Genomic DNA, 19,692 nt, shown 5'->3' with positions numbered 1-19,692 from the left:
AGTTATTTACTTCTTTAACCATCAACTTTGTTTCCTTATTTATGCGTATGACGTCATAGCCCCGGCCACCGGCGCCCTCTGGCGGCCAGCGCCGGCACGCGCCGCGCTCCTCCTCCCCTCTGTGATCAACAAGCAGCCCGGTGATATCATACGCTGGCTAAAGCTCCACACAGAAGCAAAATGGCCGATAGTAAACTAACCGATCATACAGCGTCTGACAGTCATCAAGGGGTTACGCATGTTTTGTTTACAGCCTGAGGACTACAGTCGCGCAAAAAGGATACCCGCCTTTCCTCATTTTTTCTACGATTAACATTTCGCCCTTCGGTGATGTCATTTCTTATTCAATTTAGCCTTGAAAGCCTCGAAGAACTAGCTCGCTAGGCTAGCTGCCCGCTAGCCTGCTAGCGGTAGGTCTGCAAGGATTTTTGCACAGACGCACTTTATGTCCTATGTGATTTCCGAGGTGAGTGTCGGACGTGAACTTCACGCGCGTGTGCGGCTTTAAGCGGCGCGCTGTTTGACGCCCACGGTGCCGCATTCACCGCTGGCTGCGTTCGTGTTTCGGGTTTTGCTAGCTTCACTCGCTACGCGTTGCCTTGCTGGAGAAACGTCACTGAAGTTGGTCGTTGATTTGGCCCTGTCGACCTTTGGTGCCTGCTAGCTGTGCTCGCTGACAGCACACGCTAAAAGACGCCAGGAACTCGGGTCCAGCGAACCCCGCGGTGCCAGCTGGACGGCCGTGCTGGGCTCCGGAGCCAGCTGTCTGGATCCCCGGTTCGGAGCGCCTGACTGCAACTCTTCAGGTCACGGCACAGCGATCCGCGGCTGCGTAAGGTGGACTAGCGTTAGCTGATCGCTTAAGCTCTCGTAGCTGAACTCCTCCGCTAAACTGTAACGTATTTGCCTCATTTCCTTCTCAAAATGTAGATTTAAGCGAGCACCGAGGGTAAACGTGGTCAAAGCTGGTGTGTTTGTGCGGTAACGCGTAGTGTCAACGCTGCTGTGTGCTGTTGACGTTAGCATAATGGTGGTGCTAATTATGTGCAGCTTAACTAACACTGGGCCCGGACGTCTGCGCCTCTCGGGTGTCTAACATCGCTACATTCCAGCTTCCCCGTCATCTGTGGCGTGTTTTGCCTCCAGTGAATTCACGTGGTCCCAGTTGTAACTTAACATGGTGTTTGCCTCTGACAGGTGTGCGGTCAGTGGAGCGTGTCCTCCGAACCTGCATCTCCGCCGTTACCTCTGGCTTATACAGTTACTGCAGCGTTGGAGGCTTTGAGGGTGTTTGTTTTGGTGCTGGTGCTGCCTTTGCTTTGAATGGCAATCATTTGCTGCTAATGAATTATGCAGTGAGAGGCTAGGCTACCGAGGCCTCTCGTCAAGCCGTCTGCCCCTGGTTAACATTACAGTCCTTACAACGACGGCTGTGTTTGACAGTTGACTGATCGTGTGCATATTATGCTTTTTTATTTTACTGTCAAGCTTATATGTTTGTGCTACAAAGGCATTTTATCACCAAGTTGCTTACACTGTTGCGTTGGGCATTGAATGCATGTTCTTGTTTTTTTACAGACTGGAGAATCAGGAAAGGGAATAGTAGTTCATGGAAGACAAGAAAAAGAAGAAAGACGACAAAAAGAAAAGGGAAGCCTCTCAGAAGGTAAACTGAGTGTTTGCATTACGTTTGAGTCTGGTCATAAAACTATGGCTAATTAATTTGTGTTTTTTCTATTTTTTTGTGAAGGTAAAGATAAAAATTTAGAAAAGGATTTGAGGATGTTTGGATACTGTAAAGCAAACATGAATTAAAATTTTTGTATTTGTATGTTTTGTTGCAAAGCAGTGATGTAAAAACAAGCTGTTGTGACTTTATCAATTCATTAATTGATTTATTTATTCTATTTCAGGTGCCAGAACAGAAAATCAAAGGTATGTTTTGTTCTTTGTTTCACTTTTTACCTTTTTTCGTTTAGTTTTCCATATGGTATATTCAATATTTTTTTCTGAACCGGGATTTTATTTTGTTTGTTGCTGTACAATGAAGACGTTTGAGGTTTGGATCGAAATAATAGTTTTTGTAGACATTTGTAGTCTTGTTCTCTTCTGGGCAACGTTTCCTGCTCAGGAGCAGGTTTATTTTAAGATGTCACTGGCTTTAATCTGGTATTTTATTTATGAAATTTCAGAACAGCAAAGTTAAAGGAGAAAGTAACTCAGTGATGTCAGAGACTCACCTTCATGACTAGAGTTAGGACAGAAGTTAGTTTAATAAAAGTTTAAGTATCTTGTGTCACTCAGTATTGTTCAGTTTACATAGATACCCTAAAAATAATGCATGTATAATAACTTTAATTCCCCATATTTTCTGTACATGGCTAATTTCTCTGACAGTTATACACATAACCAGATGTTTAATTGGCTTTTTTACAACACAGTATTTGCATATTACAAAAGTTTGTAGCTGAGTGGGTGGCTGAATGAGGGGAGAGGTCACTACCCAGTCAACCCTTCTGCTTGTATATGACCATGTAGACTACACAGACTAAAGAAATCAATGTGTTCCTCAACTAACCCCAAAACCAATACATTCAGTCTATGTAAAGTTTTTCTCCTGTACTAACTTTTCTTCTGTGATTCAATTTACTTGTATTTCAGTGCCAGAATCAGCCAAGCCCTCCTGTTCCCAGCCACTCACCTCCCCAGGCTCAGTGTCTCCCAGCCCTGGCCCTGTTGTCCCTTCTTCCCCCAGTCCTAGTGCAGCTGGCGTTTCTGCACAAGTTTCGTCTGGTGGTGGGAACAATGCAAAGCAGCGGACTGCTGTGGCCAACGGACAGCCCACCTCCTCTCTCTCTGGAAACCAGACCTCACAGCAGCAGCGATACATGTCCAGAGAGGTTCCACCGCGATTTCGCTGCCAGCAGGACCATAAAGTGCTACTGAAGAGGGGCCAGCCGCCATTGTCCTCCATGCTGGTGGGGGGAGGAGGTGGGGAAGGTGCTTCAGGAGGAGCCAGTGGTTGGGTAGCTTCCCCACCTCTTGTCTCACAGGGAGCTGATAACCCCAATGCAAACACAGCTGGAGGCACAGGTGAGTCTGTTCCTATGAACACATTTTACATTTACTGTCTTATATTTCAGGAACTAGTTGTTTAGTATTGTTCAATTGTAAATTTCATAGACAAATTAATGGTTTTAATTTATATCCATATAGATACCAACCTGGGTTCATCCTCCCCTTCACCTCCCAACTCCTCCTCATCCTCATTGTGTGTTGCTGCTGTGTCTTCTTCTACTACTACTACTTCAACTTATGCAAATTCCACATGGGGGGCAGGCTCTGGCAGCCAGTCCTCTTCTCAGGGCTGCGGGAAGGTGATTTTGGATGGGACTGACCTGGATGATTGGCCAAGCATCTTAAGCGGGGCCAAAATTGGTTCTGACGGGGCTGGAGGAGGAGTACAGGAACCAGACTGCCCCGGAAACAACAACAGTAGTGCCTCATGGAGTGAGAGAAACATCCAGCTGAAGGGAGGAGCAGCAGCAGTAGGAGGAGGAGGGAACATGGACAATCCTTCCCCACCTCTTTCTCCTCCTTCTCCCTCGTCTTCTTTGCTTAATGAATGTGTTCAGTCAAGTGGTGGTGTGTGGGGCTCTTCCACCTGCTCTCAGGGGGATGCAGGACCAGGATCAGCAGCATTTTACAATTCCAAAGTTCCCCGTCTTCTTCCTGGGCCACAGGAATGCCCTGTGAGTGGCAGCAGCAATGTACCTGGTGCCAATTTTAACCCTAATGTGAACCCCTCTGCCTGGCCTGCCCTAGTCCAGGGTGGGACATCAACTTCGTCTAGCGATGGCCTTCCACTGCACTCATCCATTACTTCAGCTTCCTCATTGTCTGCCAGCACCACCCTCATCACCACTCACACTCTTTCATCTGTGAATAAAACTGGTCTTCATCAGCAGCACACTGAGACATCTGTGGAAGCCAGGGGTGGAGAACAGCAGCAGCAGCAGCAGCAGCAGCAGCAGCAGCACTTAGAAAACCCAGGGCTGGAGCTGGGTTTGGGTGGAGGAACACGAAGAGCTAAACCAAGCCAACAAGCTGAAGATGAGAGGGACTGTGGGGTTGCTAGTGCTGAGGAGGAAGACAGTGGCAATCTTTCTGTCTCATCGTCTTCCTCGTTAGCTGCCACTTCTTCACGAAGATCCATTCCTCCTGTCTTATCTGAACCTAGTGTAGGTGCACAGCAGGCCGATGGGTGGGGTGGTGGAGGGGCGGGAGCTCAGGGCCAGGAAGGGAATGTGTGGGGCTTCAGCGGTCAAGGTGACAAGGGGGCATGGGGCAGGGATAATGATGGAGGCTCAAATACCCCAGTGGTATCTCAGGGAGCATGGGAGGGAAGCAGGCCAGAAGCAGAGTGGGGTGGCACAGCAGAAGGTATAAGTTCAAGTAACTTGGCAATAGGAAGTGGACGAGGAGGCGACGGGAGCAGCAACAGCAGCAGCAGTAGTGGAGGCAGTGTTGGTATTGGTGGAAATGCTTTGCAAGACTCTGCCTCACCAAAGTTTGCAACTATGACAAAAGCTTGGGACAATCAGAAAGAAATGGAAAGTGGGGAGGGGGATGTGGCGGAGTGGGGTGGAGGAGCTGGGCTGGATGGAGGCACTGGAGGTGGAGGACCTTCATCATCTAGCACAGGAGGTTCAATAACTGGAAGTGGCGGGGCAGACAGTGGCAGCAGACATAAGCAGGACCGAGCCTCTGTGCAACACTGCTCGCAGCAGTCCGCCACTGCTGAAGTGGCCTTACTTAGCATGCTCAATCGATCTGACCTGGATCCCAGAGTTCTCTCCAACACGGGCTGGGGGCAGACCCAGATTCGACAGAATGTGGCCTGGGACCTGGAAGCCACAACAGGAGTGGGAGGCAAAAAAGAAAGAAGCACTTCATCTTCCTCTGCTTTTTCATCAGCAACCCTGAATGCTACCACCACTCGTGGTTCTGGGTACCAGTCTAACACCAGTTCAATAAATAACGATCCATCTGCTGGCAATCACACAACCAGCCTGAGCTCTGGCTCCACTGCAGTGAGGGATGGATGGGAGGGTGGCGCTGCACAGCCCACCTGTGGTACTCACATTCCTGGTAGCTCTGTAAGAAAGCTAGGCAAGTCAGAGGAAGAAATGGATGGCAACCTGGGCAAGGCTGGAGGCTGGGGTGATCTCCCTCCAGAAAACCAGAACAAGGGATGGGGGACTGAAGAACAACACTGGGGGGATAACAGAGGAGCTGGACGGAACTGGGGAGATACTGGAGAACAGGGTAGTGGTTGGCCAGCTGGTCCAGAAGAAAAAGGGTCCGGGGGATGGAAGGGGACTGGAAGAGGTGAAGGAGGTGGTTGGGGAGGAAACTGGGGACAGAGGGAGTCAGGATGGGGAGATAATCGAAGCAGAGGAGGAAGCCACTCAGATGAGGGGTCGTCCTGGGGTAATTTAGACGAAGGAGCATCTCAGCGACGAGGATGGAGAGGTGGAGAAATGGATGAAGGCAAATCCCACCAGGACTGGGGGAGTGCCAAGTCCCACACAACAGCAGCACAGATACCAAACAGCCAGTTGGCACCAATAAAAACCCCAAATCAACAGCAGCACCAATCACAGGGCCAGCTTCCACCAGGAGCTCCCATCCAAGGAGGGTGGAACAGCCGTTCCAATGTTGGAGGTGGAGGCCCACCATCCAAGAACCAGGACCAAAGTCCGGGCTGGACCACTGGCCCAATCCCCCAAATATCTGGTGGTGGAGGAGACTCCCTGGAGCCCAGTGGCTGGGAGGAACCTTCGCCTCAGTCCATCAGTCGCAAAATGGAAATCGACGACGGCACTTCAGCCTGGGGAGACCCAAACCGCTACAACAACAAGAATGTGAACCTGTGGGACAAAAACAGTGCTGCTCCCAGCCAAAGCCTCAGTCAGCAGGCCCCAGCACCATCCATACAGCAGCAGCCACCGAGGAGGCAGCACAGCAGGGACACAAACCCCAGCAGCTCTGCAGTGGGTGAGCACAAGTTCAATGTGTACACGGAGCGTTCACAGCGGCCTAATATTTAGCGTCTGTGTGCTGATTGTTTTTTATAAATCATTACTTCCAGGTATGTGGGGTGGAGGTTCACAATCTGTAGATAATGGTACAGCTGCCTGGGGCCAAGGGTCAGAAGCAGCAACTGGTTGGGGAGATCCAGAAGAATCTGGCAAATCTTCAAGCTGGGGGAACCCTTCTCCGAACCCCGGCAAACCTGGTAGGTCTATAAATGGGCATCAGGCAGAGCTGTTAACGTCATTATGCAGCTGCTTTACACATCTCCCAGCTGGTGTCAATGGTCATCTAGTGAATATCACAAGTTATTTGTTGTTGCTCTTCAGGCAACAAGTCAATGGACAACTGGGGCGGGAAGGGAGAGGGCTCTGTAGTCGCCTCCCGTCACCCCAGCTGGGATGAGGAGGAGGATAGTGGTGGAGGGGTGTGGAACAGTGCTGGATCCCAGGGGAGTGGCTCATCCTTCAACTCTGGAGGCTGGGGTCAGAGTCATGGAGGAAAGAGAGGCACCATCAAGGTTGGAGACAGTTAAAATGTTTTGGTTATTAAATGGAGAAAACCTTTCCAATACTGGAAAAAAAAATACTTTTTCTACAGTTTCCTTTGATGTGAAAGTAATGAATAATAATGTTTCTCCTGAAGGGTGGAGGAGGAGACAGCTGGATGAACCCAGTGTCACGCCAGTTTTCCAACATGGGTCTTCTGGTAAGACATCACCACTTTAGAAAAGCCCTATTTGTTTTCAACAGTACTGAGGTCACCAAATGTCTTCTTTTAGGGCGATGACCCAAGTGTTGACAAGAAAATGGAAGGAGACAAGAGAGGAATGACTGACTATAATGGAGAGATGCGGAGAGGAGGGAGAGGTGGGGGAGGGTACCGCATGCCTAGTTCCAAAGACATGGGTTCTGCTGATATAGGGCCCTATGGTGAGAAGGTAAGGCTCTAATTTGGTACAAGATACAAATGGAGGTCTGCCTCATCATGTAATGCCACAATAACCAATCATATTCCTCACTAACACACTGCTACGGTTTCATGGTTTCGGTAAACTCCAGATGGGCGGTCATGGAGCGTTCGTTGGCAGTGGTGGAGGGATGGCTCAGACTCGAGGGATGCACCAGCCTGGCATGCATCCGATGAACCCCTCCCAGGGTTTACGTGCTCAAGTGCCTCATCAGTTTCTGTCTGCTCAGGTCTGTTGGCCTGACTCTCCGCTGCCATTAGTTGTTTAAGTGAAATCCGTCTTTGTCTGTGTGGGTCTTGCTAGCTGGTGAGTGGAATTACTACTAACGTATGACCACCTCATGACAAATATATTGTCACTGAGCTCTTCAGCCATACTTTGTAAACATACATGAAAATTCACTGTTAAAGAACTTAAGTTTACATGCTTTCTAGGGACATCAAATGAAAACACTAGTGCCGTTTACCAGTGAGACTTGCAATAAACCAACATAATTATTGGATCATAACTGGACCAGTTTAAAAGTCTGTTTCGACTCATCCGCAACTGTATAAGCAGGTACACACCTATATATTTAAAGATTCCTGTGATATGCAGGTGCCGGGTCCTATGCTGAAGCAGATGCCGTCTCCTGGTGGCAGTGTGGGTGGAATGGTCGGAGGAGTGGTCGGAGGAGTTGGAGGTGTCGGAGGGGTTGGTGGTGTTGGTGGAGGAGTGTTTCCTCCTCAGATTTCCCCACAGCAGCTAGCAATGCTCAGCAACATTTACCCCCACATGCAGCAGTTCCATTTGGTACGTGCCCTGAATGTTAGATTATTGATGGAGTGATTATTGTTAGCCTTAAATGCAGCCTGCGCTTAAATATTTATGTGTACAGCTGCGTTGGAACAGAGCATAGTGAATTATAACCTGTAATAACTCCATGTCTGCCCACCACCCTACAGGCTTGTCAGCTCCTGCTACAACAACAGCAGCAGCAGCAGCAGCAGCAACAACAGCAGCTTCTACACAACCAGAGGAAGTTCCCTCAGCCTCAGCCTCTCAGGCAGCAGACAGCAGACCCGCAGCAGGTTTGTGTGCTCATATCTTTTACCCTGTGCTGATTTGAGATCCAGATGTCCTGTAGTTTCATATTTTGTTACCTGCTTGTCTGTGACGTCTCCTTCAGCTGGCCAGGATTATGGCTATTCTGCAGCAGCAGAGGCAGCATCAACAGGGTGCACTTGGAGGAGCGGCATCAGTAGGAGGGAGCTCCAAACTGTCCCCCTCTCACCTGGGAGGGGGCTTGTCCAAACAACCCATGGTGGACCCCCTCTCACATTCTGGAATGGGGGCCCCTTTATCAGAACTTCATGCCAAAACACAAGGGATGTACTCGGGTGAGTCTCGTTATGCTCAAAGTGGTGTTAGAGTCCTTCTATTGGTGTAGAACAAGTCAGAAAGTCAAACCTGAGATTAGGCATGCGGATGTGTGGTCACTACAAAGTGGCGTCACAGGTCTGTGTGTTTGCAGAAGTAAGACTGCCTTTATCGGTGTAACTTTGTGGACAAGCTGACGCTGTCTTGCAACGTCTGCTCTGCATTTTACAGCCTCCAACATAGGCTATATCTGTATAGCTGTAATAACTGTATATTTGTGTTTCTCTCAATAGGTCTTGGCTCCGGTAGTAACCTATCCGGGCTGGAGCTTGGTCCAATGATGGGAGGGATAAAGGACACAGGTGGACAGCAGTCCCGCTTCAAATGGATGATGGAGGGACACTCTCCAGCTCCCTCTCCCCCCGACTCTGCCCTTCACAAGAATGGTAGGTTCCCAGATAGCCTCGGTTTGTCACTGCTCTGTGATGTCTTTTTGACCATGTGCACCTTTTCTAAGGCCCTTTACCGAGTGGCCTAAAGGTGAGAGGAGGATCCCCTTACTCCCAGTATGAAATGCTGAGCAGTGAAGGTTTAGGACTTCCCCCTCAAGGCCCCGCAGACAGCTGGCACCGAACACCTGGCAGTAAAATGGGCAACAAACCTGCCGCGTCCAGCTGGCCTCCAGGTGAGTTTGTCTCACTCCTTACTACAGAAGGATGATGATGACGAAGTATCCGCAAATGTCAAAGCAGGTTCAAATACGCAATGATGAGACATCTCCTACAGTATATTTATGACAGTAAGAGTCACTAGTCTCTGTTAAATGGTTAAAATCCAGACCACATCACTTCAGGGAGTAAACTGTGTAGTTTTTAGCCCTAAAGATATTTTCCTGATTTTGTACTGGCAGAATTTCAGCCTGGTGTTCCATGGAAGGGAATTCAGAGCAGTGGGGACCCCGAGTCTGACCCCTACATGACCCCTGGAAGTGTTCTTGGTTCTCCAGGATCCCCAAGTCTCAATGACTCTGATCATCAGTTGCTCCGAGACAACATTGGTAAATGAATAAAGCTGAGGTTCTTTCTTAACGATGGGCTGCTGCTCCACTGTTTGACAGTGCTCCTCTGTTTGCACGCCCTCTATCCTACGCTGACATTGTTTTATTTACTGTCACGAGTTGTTTTCAGATGACTTTGTAATGTTTTGCAGGGCCAAACCCTTCCCACAACACATCGCTGCCTTCACCTGGTGCCTGGCCCTACAGTGCCTCAGACAGCTCCCTCAGCAATGCACACAGCACAGGTACGTGTGTGGAAGTTTTATTCATGTATGGCTTTTTCTTGTAGCTAGACGTTTAGGCTTTATAATGTGTTTGCTCTGTGTTTCACTGCTTTGCTGAAATATGTTCTCTTCACTGCAGTTTTGTGGTCTGTTTACCAAAAACCATTTCCCCTCTCCTCCCACCGCCCCATTTCCTCTTCAGGAAAGTACTCCGAGTACAAGCCCAGCTGGCCTCCAGAGCCCATCGGACAAAACAAGCTGTGGAAGACCAATCGTAACAGCTCACAGCTGCCACGCCCCCCTCCTGGCTTAACCAATCAGAAACAGGCCTCGCCTTCCCCCTGGGGTGGAGGAGGACCACATTTAGGCCGTAGCTGGGGTGGGGGTGGGATGAACCAGGAGTCCAGATTCATGCCAGGTACTGATCATGAGGAAAATATTTGGTTACTTCGACTCGTCTGTATAAGATATTGGGAAGTATTTATTGGTGATGGGATTTATATATACTGAAAATTAAGATAATCTTCACTGAAATGTAAAGTCGTTTTCTGTAACGTCCATCTTTCTGTGCCTCCTTGTCTTTTCCAGCTTGGAGTGATGGTGCGGCCTCCAGAGGCAGCTGCTGGCTCCTGCTGACCAACCTGACTCCTCAGGTAAGGACCAAGGAATGAAAGGGTTTGAAAAAACAATGAATAGACCCCTTATTAGAGCAGCATTTACCAAGAGTGTAAAGCATCAACATTTTTCTTACAAGCTTTTCCTCCAATTTCTGCTGCATTATCGCATCACACACATCATTGTTAACCTTTACTCCTGTTTCCCTGCAGATTGATGGCTCCACACTGAGGACTATCTGCATGCAGCATGGCCCCCTGTTGACCTTCCACCTCAGCCTGAACCAGGGCAGCGCAGTGATTCGCTACAGCAGCCGTCAGGAAGCCGCCAAGGCACAGGGAGCCCTGCACATGTAGGCAAACCCACAGACTCACCTCACACAGGCCCATCAAACGCTGAATTACGTTCATCCACATGTTTTTGTTTTGTCTTCGTCTTAGGTGCGTTCTGGGCAATACCACAATCCTGGCAGAGTTCGTGAGTGAAGAAGTTGCTCGCTATTTTGCTCATTGCCAGACTGGAGGGGCCGACGGGGGCAGCGCAGGAGGAGCCGCCACCAGCGGGACGCAGGGTTCGTCTGGAGCAGGCACAGCTGTGGCCAGCAGTGGGGGAAGCTCTCCAGGAAGCGAGCGTGCAGGGGCGGGAACAGCTTCAAGTGGAAGTGGCAGTGGTGCTGGTGCAGGGGAGAGTGGATCGGCAGTTCTGGGCAGGTCCTCCAGCTCTGGCTGGCAGGGGCTCGATGGTACAGGCACTTCTTCAGAGACCTCTTCAGCCCAAGGAAGCGGGCTGGGGATCTTCTCCCAGTGGAGCACCAATGGGTCAGGAGAAGGAGGAGGTGTTGGGGGAGTGGAGTCTGGGAGGTCTGGGCTCTGGGGTGGTATGACTGCTGGGTACCCCAGCAGCAGCCCATGGGGAGCACCACAAATGGAGGAAAGGCACCAAATGGACAGTCCTGCCGCATTGTTGCCTGGCGACCTGCTGGGAGGAGGAGCTGACTCCATCTGATGAACCTCCTCCATTTGTACACAGAGGTTTGGACACACTGATACAACATACACTGGGATTCATTTGTACCTACTATAGCACACACAACCACATTTACATGGTATGCATATAAATGTAACACACATATGGTGGTATGCAGAATAATGTGCACACACAAAGCAGAAATGTGAGACATGCTTACACACATTCTTGTGGCCAGACTTAAGCTATTATATAAACAAATGCAGGGACTGTTAGATGTGTATACAGCCTTTTTTTCCACAGATGAAGATTTCAACTGCTTAGACTTGAAAACCTGAAAAGAATGAGTCAGTTGGTCTGAGAGACTCGACTGGATCGCAGTGTGCTTAGTGAAGAGAGGACTTCTCAGCAGATTTACATACACATGCACACACCAAATACAGACGAGCCTTTAGACAGAAGGGCACTGTAAACAGCATTACATCCATCGAAAACTACTACATGATGTGAGGTTTAAGTGCAGTTTGTATTCACATCCCCTTAAAGGTGGAATCCAAACCCATGCAAACAGCTCTGATCGACAACAGAACTGTAACTTACTGTGTCTGTTAAGTTTATTTTTTTGTTTTTACGTATGGTTTTAATTTTTGAACAGTGAAAATATTGAAAAATGTCATTGTTCTGTTTTCAAAATGCTGACCTCCTACTGTTGTATCTTACGCACTCTTTCTCTGTTATTCTCTCTCGAACATGTTTGTTACTGTTGCAGTGATAAATGTTAAATTGCTGGCAGTTTGAGGCTACGTTGCATTTCTCCACGCGTCCACAGTGCGTGCAGCATCGTGCACGGTCTGTGGACGTGAGTATGAGTGAGACTGAGACCAAGTAAGTGGATTAAACCACCACCGTTGTTGTGCGCGTGTGTTTTTGAGGTTGTGAGGATAATATGTGTGTGTGCATGTTAACTGCCTGTCATAATGTGGGCAAGGCTGCTTACTATACAGAAGGTCTATACAAATTGTTTTGAGTGCATTCGATATACTGCTGACTGTGTGTTAAGAAATATTGGCACTAATGCTTTTTCCTTTCATTTGGAGTTGTGTTTTTTAAAGCAGATTAGTCGTTTTTTTTATTGTCGACCTGCAATAATAAAAGAGAACATTTTAAATGACACAAAGAGCTGAAGGCATATGCGTTGATTTTAATGGACATGCCAAATCTTATCAAACTGTGTGGAGGGGGGAGGGGGGTGCACCGGGTTGTTTACAGATGCAGAGTAAGAGTTACAGTACGTTTCTAATGTTCTGTTGTTGTGTATTCGTTTTAAATTAAGACAGGCTTTAACACTCCTGTTCAGTGTTTTCGTTTTGAGATTTTACAAAGGAAAAATTTTATTTAAACTAATGAGAACAAGATTAATAAAGATGAAAGTATTGGCTTCTACATATGTGCGTGCGGTCCTGTTTTGTGACGTTACATGTTTGTGTCCCACAAAGACAGCGGTCCGGACTCCTGCTCCTCCAGGAGCGACGTCTGTGGATGGAGAAATAAGCCAGCTTGTCCATCTGTCACCCTCAGTACCCTGCACAAACCAATCCTATTTAATGCCCACGTCATTGTGCACTAAGCCGCTGCGTACATATGAAATCGTTGACAAGACCTTTTGTGATGCAACAACATTGTGTTAAAGTGAGATTATTATTCACCCTTGATCATGTCCAGAGATTAGAGCCTCCATTTGAAGGATTTCCTAAAGATGGACAAAACTGTTGATCCCAGATGTCTTTAGTTTGAGTTTTGTGATATGAAATAAAAGTGTGAAGTGTTGCATAGATGCATTTTGTTCCCCTGTTAAATAGAAATCTAGTAATGTGAGATTTATTCTTGGGCATGAGTGAATCTATTACGATTTGGAAGATTGGAGATTTTTTCAAATACATTTCATGCATTTTTGCACAGGTGGAGTTTCTGGGTTTCATCCCATGTTACTTGTTGCATCCAGTAATAACAGAGGGAGGAAGTAAAACAAAGCTTAAATATTAAAGGGACATCTATCAGCTTTGGCCTCATCGCAAGCTCACAAAACTTCAAAGCACAATCTGTTGAGTTAATGAATAAATAATCTATAAAACAATTATTAATTAAGTAATAATTTTAAAATGATTGTTTAATTGATTTTTAGTTTAAATAATTAAACAATCATAGCACTGGAGGCGCGGTTTCATTTGTATAATTATTTTAAACACACTTGTAATTTTTATGGCTTGTTTCCATTATTACTATTCGTTTGTTTTTAACCACTGAGTTGCGGGGAGGGCGGGGTTGGGTGTGACGTTCTCCTCCAAATGACGGCGCCTTGACATCCCGCGGTGACGTCAGCGGCGCCGTGAACGGGCGCGTTCGTTAAGTAACGAGAGGGGGAGACAGAGCGGAGAACAGCCGATCCCGCTGCCGGAGCTTCTCAGGGACTGTCAACAGGGAGTGCAACCGACGACAGAGCTACGAGCTGGGGGTATGAGAGCCGCCAGAATCCGCTCCCATCCTCCTCCGCCCCGCCACTTGTCCGACTGACAACCACCGGATCAGAACCTCCACACAAGCAGCTTTTGGACGAACCTAGTATCGGGTGAGTGGTGGGTCGGGGAACCGGGGAAACCAAGGGGGAAAAGGGCCCAGATTGAGCCGAATCAGAGTGTTGTATTCGCGGCTTACAGGAGAGGGGGAGGGGGCGGCAGCGGGGATGAGTGTCCGCACGGACGGGTCCAGAACCGACATGGGTGCGGTTCTGTGTGTTCTGCCAAACGGGCCAACGTGTGATATGACACATTTGAAGCTTTGCTCAATTTTGGACCCACTGGCGCTGCGCTGCGTAGCGCGGTTCGGTTCCGTGTCCCCACTAGCTTAACGTTAACGTCGGTGTGAGCAGCTGTCGGTTGATGCCGGCAGTTGGTCTTTTTACCAGTTCCGTGACTTTAACGTCCAGATGTGGAGGTTTTTAGAGTGTCGCTCCTGTGATGTTCATCGGAACCGGACTGAAGCAGGAGAGACGGAGCCTGAAATCCGCCTGGTGTCGTGATTAAAAACATGATGGAAGTGTTATTGTAGAAGTTCCTGTGGTGTCGCTGGACCCGGACCCGGACCGGACCGGACCGGACGGGCTGCCTCCTGACTGGGTCAGGGGCGCAGCTCTGCTCTGCATGTGATTGTGAAATCTTCTGGCTTCGGTTCCGTTGCGCTGTTTTTGTTGTTGTATGTTTTTTTGGAGGTCATCTTTAAGAACGTGTGTTTTGTGCAGAGTCTCATGACGACCTGTCAAACGTGTAAACATGTTTGGTTCTGGGTTCTGCGACGTTCTGAGTCCAGAAGCAGCAGCTCTCTGCAGCATCGGAACCGACCCACCGTCCTCCACGCTCTACTGCCATAACAGCACATGGCTGGTTGTCACGGTGTCGTTCCTCCTGCTCGCACCTTCAGACGCTTTGGACCTGCCTTTGGACGTGCAGGTGGAACCGTCCGTGGTTCTGAGCGTGCAGCGGGACCATGTGGGGTTCCAGCCGTGCGTCACTGCTCGCAGCAGGTGATCGACCCAGACTCACTTTGACCACATTTGTCACATCCATGACTGGTTCTGGTCCGAGGAAGTGCAGACTACTTCAGGTTCTGTTATGTTCTGATGTTGAGGATGCGGGTCTCTCGGATCTTCTGGGTTTTCGGTTTTCAGAGTGACACACTTCACACGCGCTCCGGCCCGTGGGGAGCTGCAGTGGTGTCCTTGAAGTGGCTTCAGAACCGGAACCGTGGTCCAGCTCCGGCCTCTGTTCCAAGTCCTAGTGCTCGTGGAACGTGTCACTCCGCTCCTCCTCAAAGTGCCAACTGGCATTTGGGTTTAGCCCGTCCCTGCCCCCCCCCCCCCCCCCCCCCCCCCCTTCCTCAAGCTACAAACCTAATCCTGTGTTTCTGGAGGCCAGACAGCTGTTTGCTGATCGCAGCCTCCGCTCAGGTCACATTCTCACACAGGCACGCGGTCCGGCTCAGCGCCGGTCGTCATGTGAGCAGCTGTCACAGCCGCGTTCTGAGGAAATGTTCCGTTGTTGTTCAGCTGCTGCTCTTCCTTTCCTTCTGAGCCTTTTTCTGTTTTCGCAGTGACGCTGCAGTCATGGAGCTGAGAGTCGGGAACAAGTACCGGCTCGGGCGGAAGATCGGCAGCGGCTCCTTCGGAGACATTTACCTTGGTGAGTGTGGCTCCGGACCCGCGGGCCGCGCGCCCGGACCGCCGGCCCGTTCCGACCAGCTTGTGTTTGTCCCGTCAGGCGCCAACATCGCCACCGGTGAGGAGGTCGCCATCAAACTGGAGTGTGTGAAGACCAAACACCCCCAGCTGCACATCGAGAGCAAGTTCTATAAGATGATGCAAGGCGGAGGTAAGAAGCAGCGAGGCTTCGACCCGTTGGCCGAGATTTTCATCACGTCCCTGTCAAACGCAGTGAAGGGGTCGGTTCCGACTGAACCTGCAGGAAGCGCGCGCTGTGATCATTACGAGCGTGTTCTAGTTTAGTTTTCACGGACGGTGCAGCCGCGGGGGTTCTGTCACGCGTCATCATAGAATAACTTGACTCCATCGTCGTGGAAACATCTGCTGCTTTTGTTTTTAAGTTCTAGCAGAAGTAAAGCTGCCACAAACCCACAGAAATGTGAAGCTGCTCAGGGAGTGGAGTCAAAGCCACAGCTTCTCAGGCTCCATGCTGACTGTGTGTGCGTTGCAGTGGGCATCCCGTCCATAAAGTGGTGCGGCGCCGAGGGAGACTACAACGTGATGGTGATGGAGCTGCTGGGTCCGAGTCTGGAGGACCTGTTCAACTTCTGCTCCCGGAAGTTCAGCCTGAAGACCGTGCTGCTTTTGGCCGACCAGATGGTACGAGGCTGCTGGGTTCACAGGGCTCGACCGGTGACGCCGGTCTGACCCTAACCTGGATTATTCACTAATAGAGGGCTGAGGGCGTCTGTGCTGGTTTACTAACTAGCTGCCAGCTCTTCCTTTGGTTTGTGTGTTTTGTAATAGAATGGGAAGCGTTGTTTGCGTTGTTGCGGTAGAATCCTGACCCCCTGACGCGGCCCTGCAGCGTTAGCCGCGTTCACAGCCGCTCAGCCTCTTCCTGTCTCCCGTCCTCTTCAGATCAGTCGCATCGAGTACATCCACTCCAAGAACTTCATCCATCGGGACGTGAAGCCCGACAACTTCCTGATGGGGCTGGGCAAGAAGGGCAACCTGGTCTACATCATCGACTTCGGTCTGGCCAAGAAGTACCGCGACGCCCGCACACACCAGCACATTCCCTACAGGGAGAACAAGAACCTGACGGGCACCGCGCGCTACGCCTCCATCAACACGCACCTGGGCATCGGTGAGCAGTGACTGCTGCTGCAGCGGGTCGGACAGGAGAACGGAGCAGGACGCTGAGCCGGAGCGACTGCTTGGTGATATCTGAACCGTGCTTGTCCTGGAGCAGCAGCTCCGTATTTGCTCTGGATGAACGAGCAGTGTAGATTGAGGCTTCTCCAGTTCCTCCTCGCGTTCATCCTCAGCAGCCACGTCCACATCCGCCCTGTGACGTCCCGCTGTGGCTGCCACTAACCCGAGCTTCCTCTCGTCCACAGAGCAGTCCAGACGCGACGACCTGGAGTCTCTGGGCTACGTGCTCATGTACTTCAACCTGGGCTCCCTCCCCTGGCAGGGCCTGAAGGCCGCCACCAAGAGGCAGAAGTACGAACGCATCAGCGAGAAGAAGATGTCCACGCCCATCGAGGTGCTCTGCAAAGGCTACCCCTGTGAGTGACGCCGAGCAGCCGCCGCTTCTGTGTGAGCTTCCTCTCACTGTCGTTTCTCCTGCAGCCGAGTTCTCCACGTACCTCAACTTTTGCCGTTCGCTGCGTTTTGACGACAAGCCTGATTATTCTTACCTGCGACAGCTCTTCAGGAACCTCTTTCACAGACAGGGCTTCTCCTACGATTACGTCTTTGACTGGAACATGCTTAAATTCGTAAGACAACTGTTCAGAAAGGTTTAACCGCAGCTAGAGATTAATCTTTAAAGTTCAAGCCTTTTATTTTAATGCTCTCGTTCTCCAGGGCGCCAGTCGGACAGCCGAGGACGATCGGGAGAGGAGAACGGGGGACGAGAGGGACGAGCGGCTCGCCGGCGCCCCCAGAGGGTCTGCATCGCGGGGTCTCCCTCCAGGTCCCAACCCCGGAGCCCCCAACCGGGTCCGGAACGGCCCGGAGCAGGCCGTATCCAACCCAGCGTCACGGGTCCAGCAGTCCGGTGAGTCCGCTCTCATGGTCGTCTCCTATTCATTCATCTTAAGTTTCACAACAGTCATTAGTCAATTTCACACCCAACCTCAGGGAACACGTCACCACGTGCAATTTCTCGTGCAGAGAGGGAGAGGAAGGTGAGCATGCGTCTCCACCGCGGGGCCCCCGCCAACGTGTCCTCCTCCGATCTCACAGCTCGTCACGACCAGTCCAGAATTTCAACATCCCAGGTGAGAAAACAGACGAAGAATGAGAGCGATTTTTACGTTTGTGTGGATGACCACTCACATCTTCCCCTAGTTTAGACTGTTAACTGAAGGAACCTTCAACGCTAGTGGGTTGCCATAGTAACGAGGTCCTGTCCTATCCAGGGTCCCCGGTGAAGTTAACCCTGTTGGTTTTGCAGGTCAGCGTGCCGTTCGAGCACATGGGGAAGTAGGACTCTGGCTCTGCATGCACATGACACTAACAGGTTGGTTCCGTCAGACCCGTCTGTTGAGATTCATCAGAAACCTCTGGCAACTAACGGTCATCTTGTTGTTGCAGGGCTGCAAGATAAATTTTTTGCTCCTTTCGTTTTTATGTCTTATATGGAAAGATGTTCGCCACTGGACACAACAAGTCGGTGAATCTTTGGAGAATCTTTGGAGGATCCAGGGAAGTGACACTAATCCAACATGCACTCCCTGTCTGTGCTGAACCTGGATCACTACCACACTAAACCTAAAGCAAAGGACTGGCAGTGCTTCACCCTCGTCAGTCTGCGTGCGCTCAAACCTGCTCCTCAGAACATTCCCTCTCTTTGACATTTCTGGCATCAAATAAGCAAAACAGCATCAGGGACATGCATGTTTGTTGTCAGAGCCAATTTGTGATTGAATTAGGCTCAGTAACGATTATCTTTACTTTTATCTCAGCAAAAAAAGGTTTCTGTGACTGTTGTCATCTGGAATAACAGCGTGTTGTGAGTTTCTTTTGCTTGTTTGAGTGATGTAACGGCTGCAGGTGGAGCGATGAGAGGAAGGACCTTTTGAAAAGCATCAGTATGTGACATCGTAGCTGTTTGTTTCTGGCGAAGTGGGATGTGACGTTCCATCATCCACGTCGTGAGGGTTACTTTCTAATCTCCACAGTGGGTAAGGTGAAGAATAAACATGGATTTTGCAAGGACACACTCCAGGTCTTGAGGGAAGCTCCTCAGGAAATTCTCAGTATCTGACCAGAGACCACAGCTGCCGTTCTGGCTAACAAACAGTGGCTGCAGTTTTTATGATCGTTCTTAATCTTTCCTTTTTTATTCCTTTGTTAGCGGGCGTCCTGTGGCGTGGGTGGGTTCTGATGGGGGTTTGGTTTTGGGGCATCCACTTATTTTATTGTCTTTTTTTTGTTTACTCCGCTGTAAATATACTTTTTTTATTTTACTGTAAAGACAAAATGTGGTTGTTTTAAGGTGTAAAGTAGAAAAATGCATACTAAAGATATTAGTGACTAAACTGAGGAACAGGCTGTCGTGGCTCTGCCAGCTGGGTCATCGTGTGTGTGTTTGTGTGTGTGTGTGACAGAAGCCCTGCTAAGGACACAACTCCTTTACTTAACTGGCGTACAGATTCTTTCTGTTCTGTGTTAAACTGTCAACACCTTTCTGTATTTATACTTATTTTTGTGTAACGTCCATTTAACTTATTAGCGGCTCCTCGTTTTTTTGCTCGTCTTTTCCTTCTCGCTGTCTGGATCGTAGAACCTACTGCAACAATTATATCCTAATAGTTTGATGTCACCTCTGGATTTGAACCTCCAGCAAACTTTAATGATGTCACTCAGATGAAAACATAACTGATGCAACTGCAGGGTGTGTAAATAGTGGACTGATTGTGAAACCTTTGTACAGGCCACGATGACCCAGTGGCACAGGAGCTGGGCTTGTGGATGGAAGAGGCTGAAGCCACGGGGATCTCACTTTACGTATTGTGTACTGATATCTTGTACAGTTCTTTACCACACTTTATTTACAACAGTATTTGTGTATATTTTATGAAGAAATAAAATGAATAACGTTGCTCTCATGTTTGGCTGCTTTTGTCCTCACTAGGTT

General features: G+C 49.4%; 2 protein-coding genes across 9 annotated transcripts; both read left to right on the top strand.

Moving 5' to 3' along the window:
- Nucleotides 1-154: 154 nt before the first annotated feature.
- On the top strand, nucleotides 155-12,730 carry LOC114860122 (trinucleotide repeat-containing gene 6B protein-like). 6 transcript variants are annotated; one of them, XM_029158445.3, is made up of 21 exons: nucleotides 155-410; nucleotides 1,579-1,666; nucleotides 1,914-1,935; nucleotides 2,662-3,093; nucleotides 3,217-6,060; nucleotides 6,155-6,301; nucleotides 6,426-6,616; nucleotides 6,742-6,804; nucleotides 6,878-7,036; nucleotides 7,158-7,295; nucleotides 7,664-7,858; nucleotides 8,011-8,136; nucleotides 8,235-8,445; nucleotides 8,719-8,871; nucleotides 8,943-9,110; nucleotides 9,336-9,482; nucleotides 9,635-9,727; nucleotides 9,909-10,124; nucleotides 10,295-10,359; nucleotides 10,534-10,673; nucleotides 10,762-12,730. In XM_029158445.3, the coding sequence occupies exons 2-21, from the start codon at nucleotides 1,610-1,612 to the stop codon at nucleotides 11,324-11,326; spliced, it is 6,132 nt and encodes a 2,043-aa protein (XP_029014278.1). In that variant the 5' UTR covers nucleotides 155-410; nucleotides 1,579-1,609; the 3' UTR covers nucleotides 11,327-12,730. The 6 variants fall into 6 exon arrangements, with proteins under 6 accessions (XP_029014278.1, XP_029014277.1, XP_029014284.1 ...); XM_029158444.3 differs by having other exon boundaries at nucleotides 155-466; XM_029158448.3 differs by lacking the exon at nucleotides 155-410 and adding an exon at nucleotides 476-806.
- Nucleotides 12,731-13,672: 942 nt separating this feature from the next.
- Nucleotides 13,673-19,663, top strand: LOC114860246 (casein kinase I). 3 transcript variants are annotated; one of them, XM_029158709.3, is made up of 11 exons: nucleotides 13,673-13,913; nucleotides 15,431-15,519; nucleotides 15,598-15,708; nucleotides 16,051-16,199; nucleotides 16,461-16,689; nucleotides 16,943-17,113; nucleotides 17,178-17,326; nucleotides 17,415-17,607; nucleotides 17,724-17,830; nucleotides 18,007-18,072; nucleotides 18,147-19,663. In XM_029158709.3, the coding sequence occupies exons 2-10, from the start codon at nucleotides 15,444-15,446 to the stop codon at nucleotides 18,037-18,039; spliced, it is 1,218 nt and encodes a 405-aa protein (XP_029014542.1). In that variant the 5' UTR covers nucleotides 13,673-13,913; nucleotides 15,431-15,443; the 3' UTR covers nucleotides 18,040-18,072; nucleotides 18,147-19,663. The 3 variants fall into 3 exon arrangements, with proteins under 3 accessions (XP_029014542.1, XP_029014540.1, XP_029014539.1); XM_029158707.3 differs by having other exon boundaries at nucleotides 13,674-13,913; nucleotides 17,691-17,830; nucleotides 18,199-19,663; XM_029158706.3 differs by having other exon boundaries at nucleotides 13,675-13,913; nucleotides 17,691-17,830.
- Nucleotides 19,664-19,692: the final 29 nt, after the last annotated feature.

Source organism: Betta splendens, chromosome 8 (genome assembly GCF_900634795.4).
Source record: "Betta splendens chromosome 8, fBetSpl5.4, whole genome shotgun sequence".
Taxonomy (NCBI): domain Eukaryota; kingdom Metazoa; phylum Chordata; class Actinopteri; order Anabantiformes; family Osphronemidae; genus Betta; species Betta splendens.
This window is presented reverse-complemented; position numbering and strand designations above follow the sequence as displayed.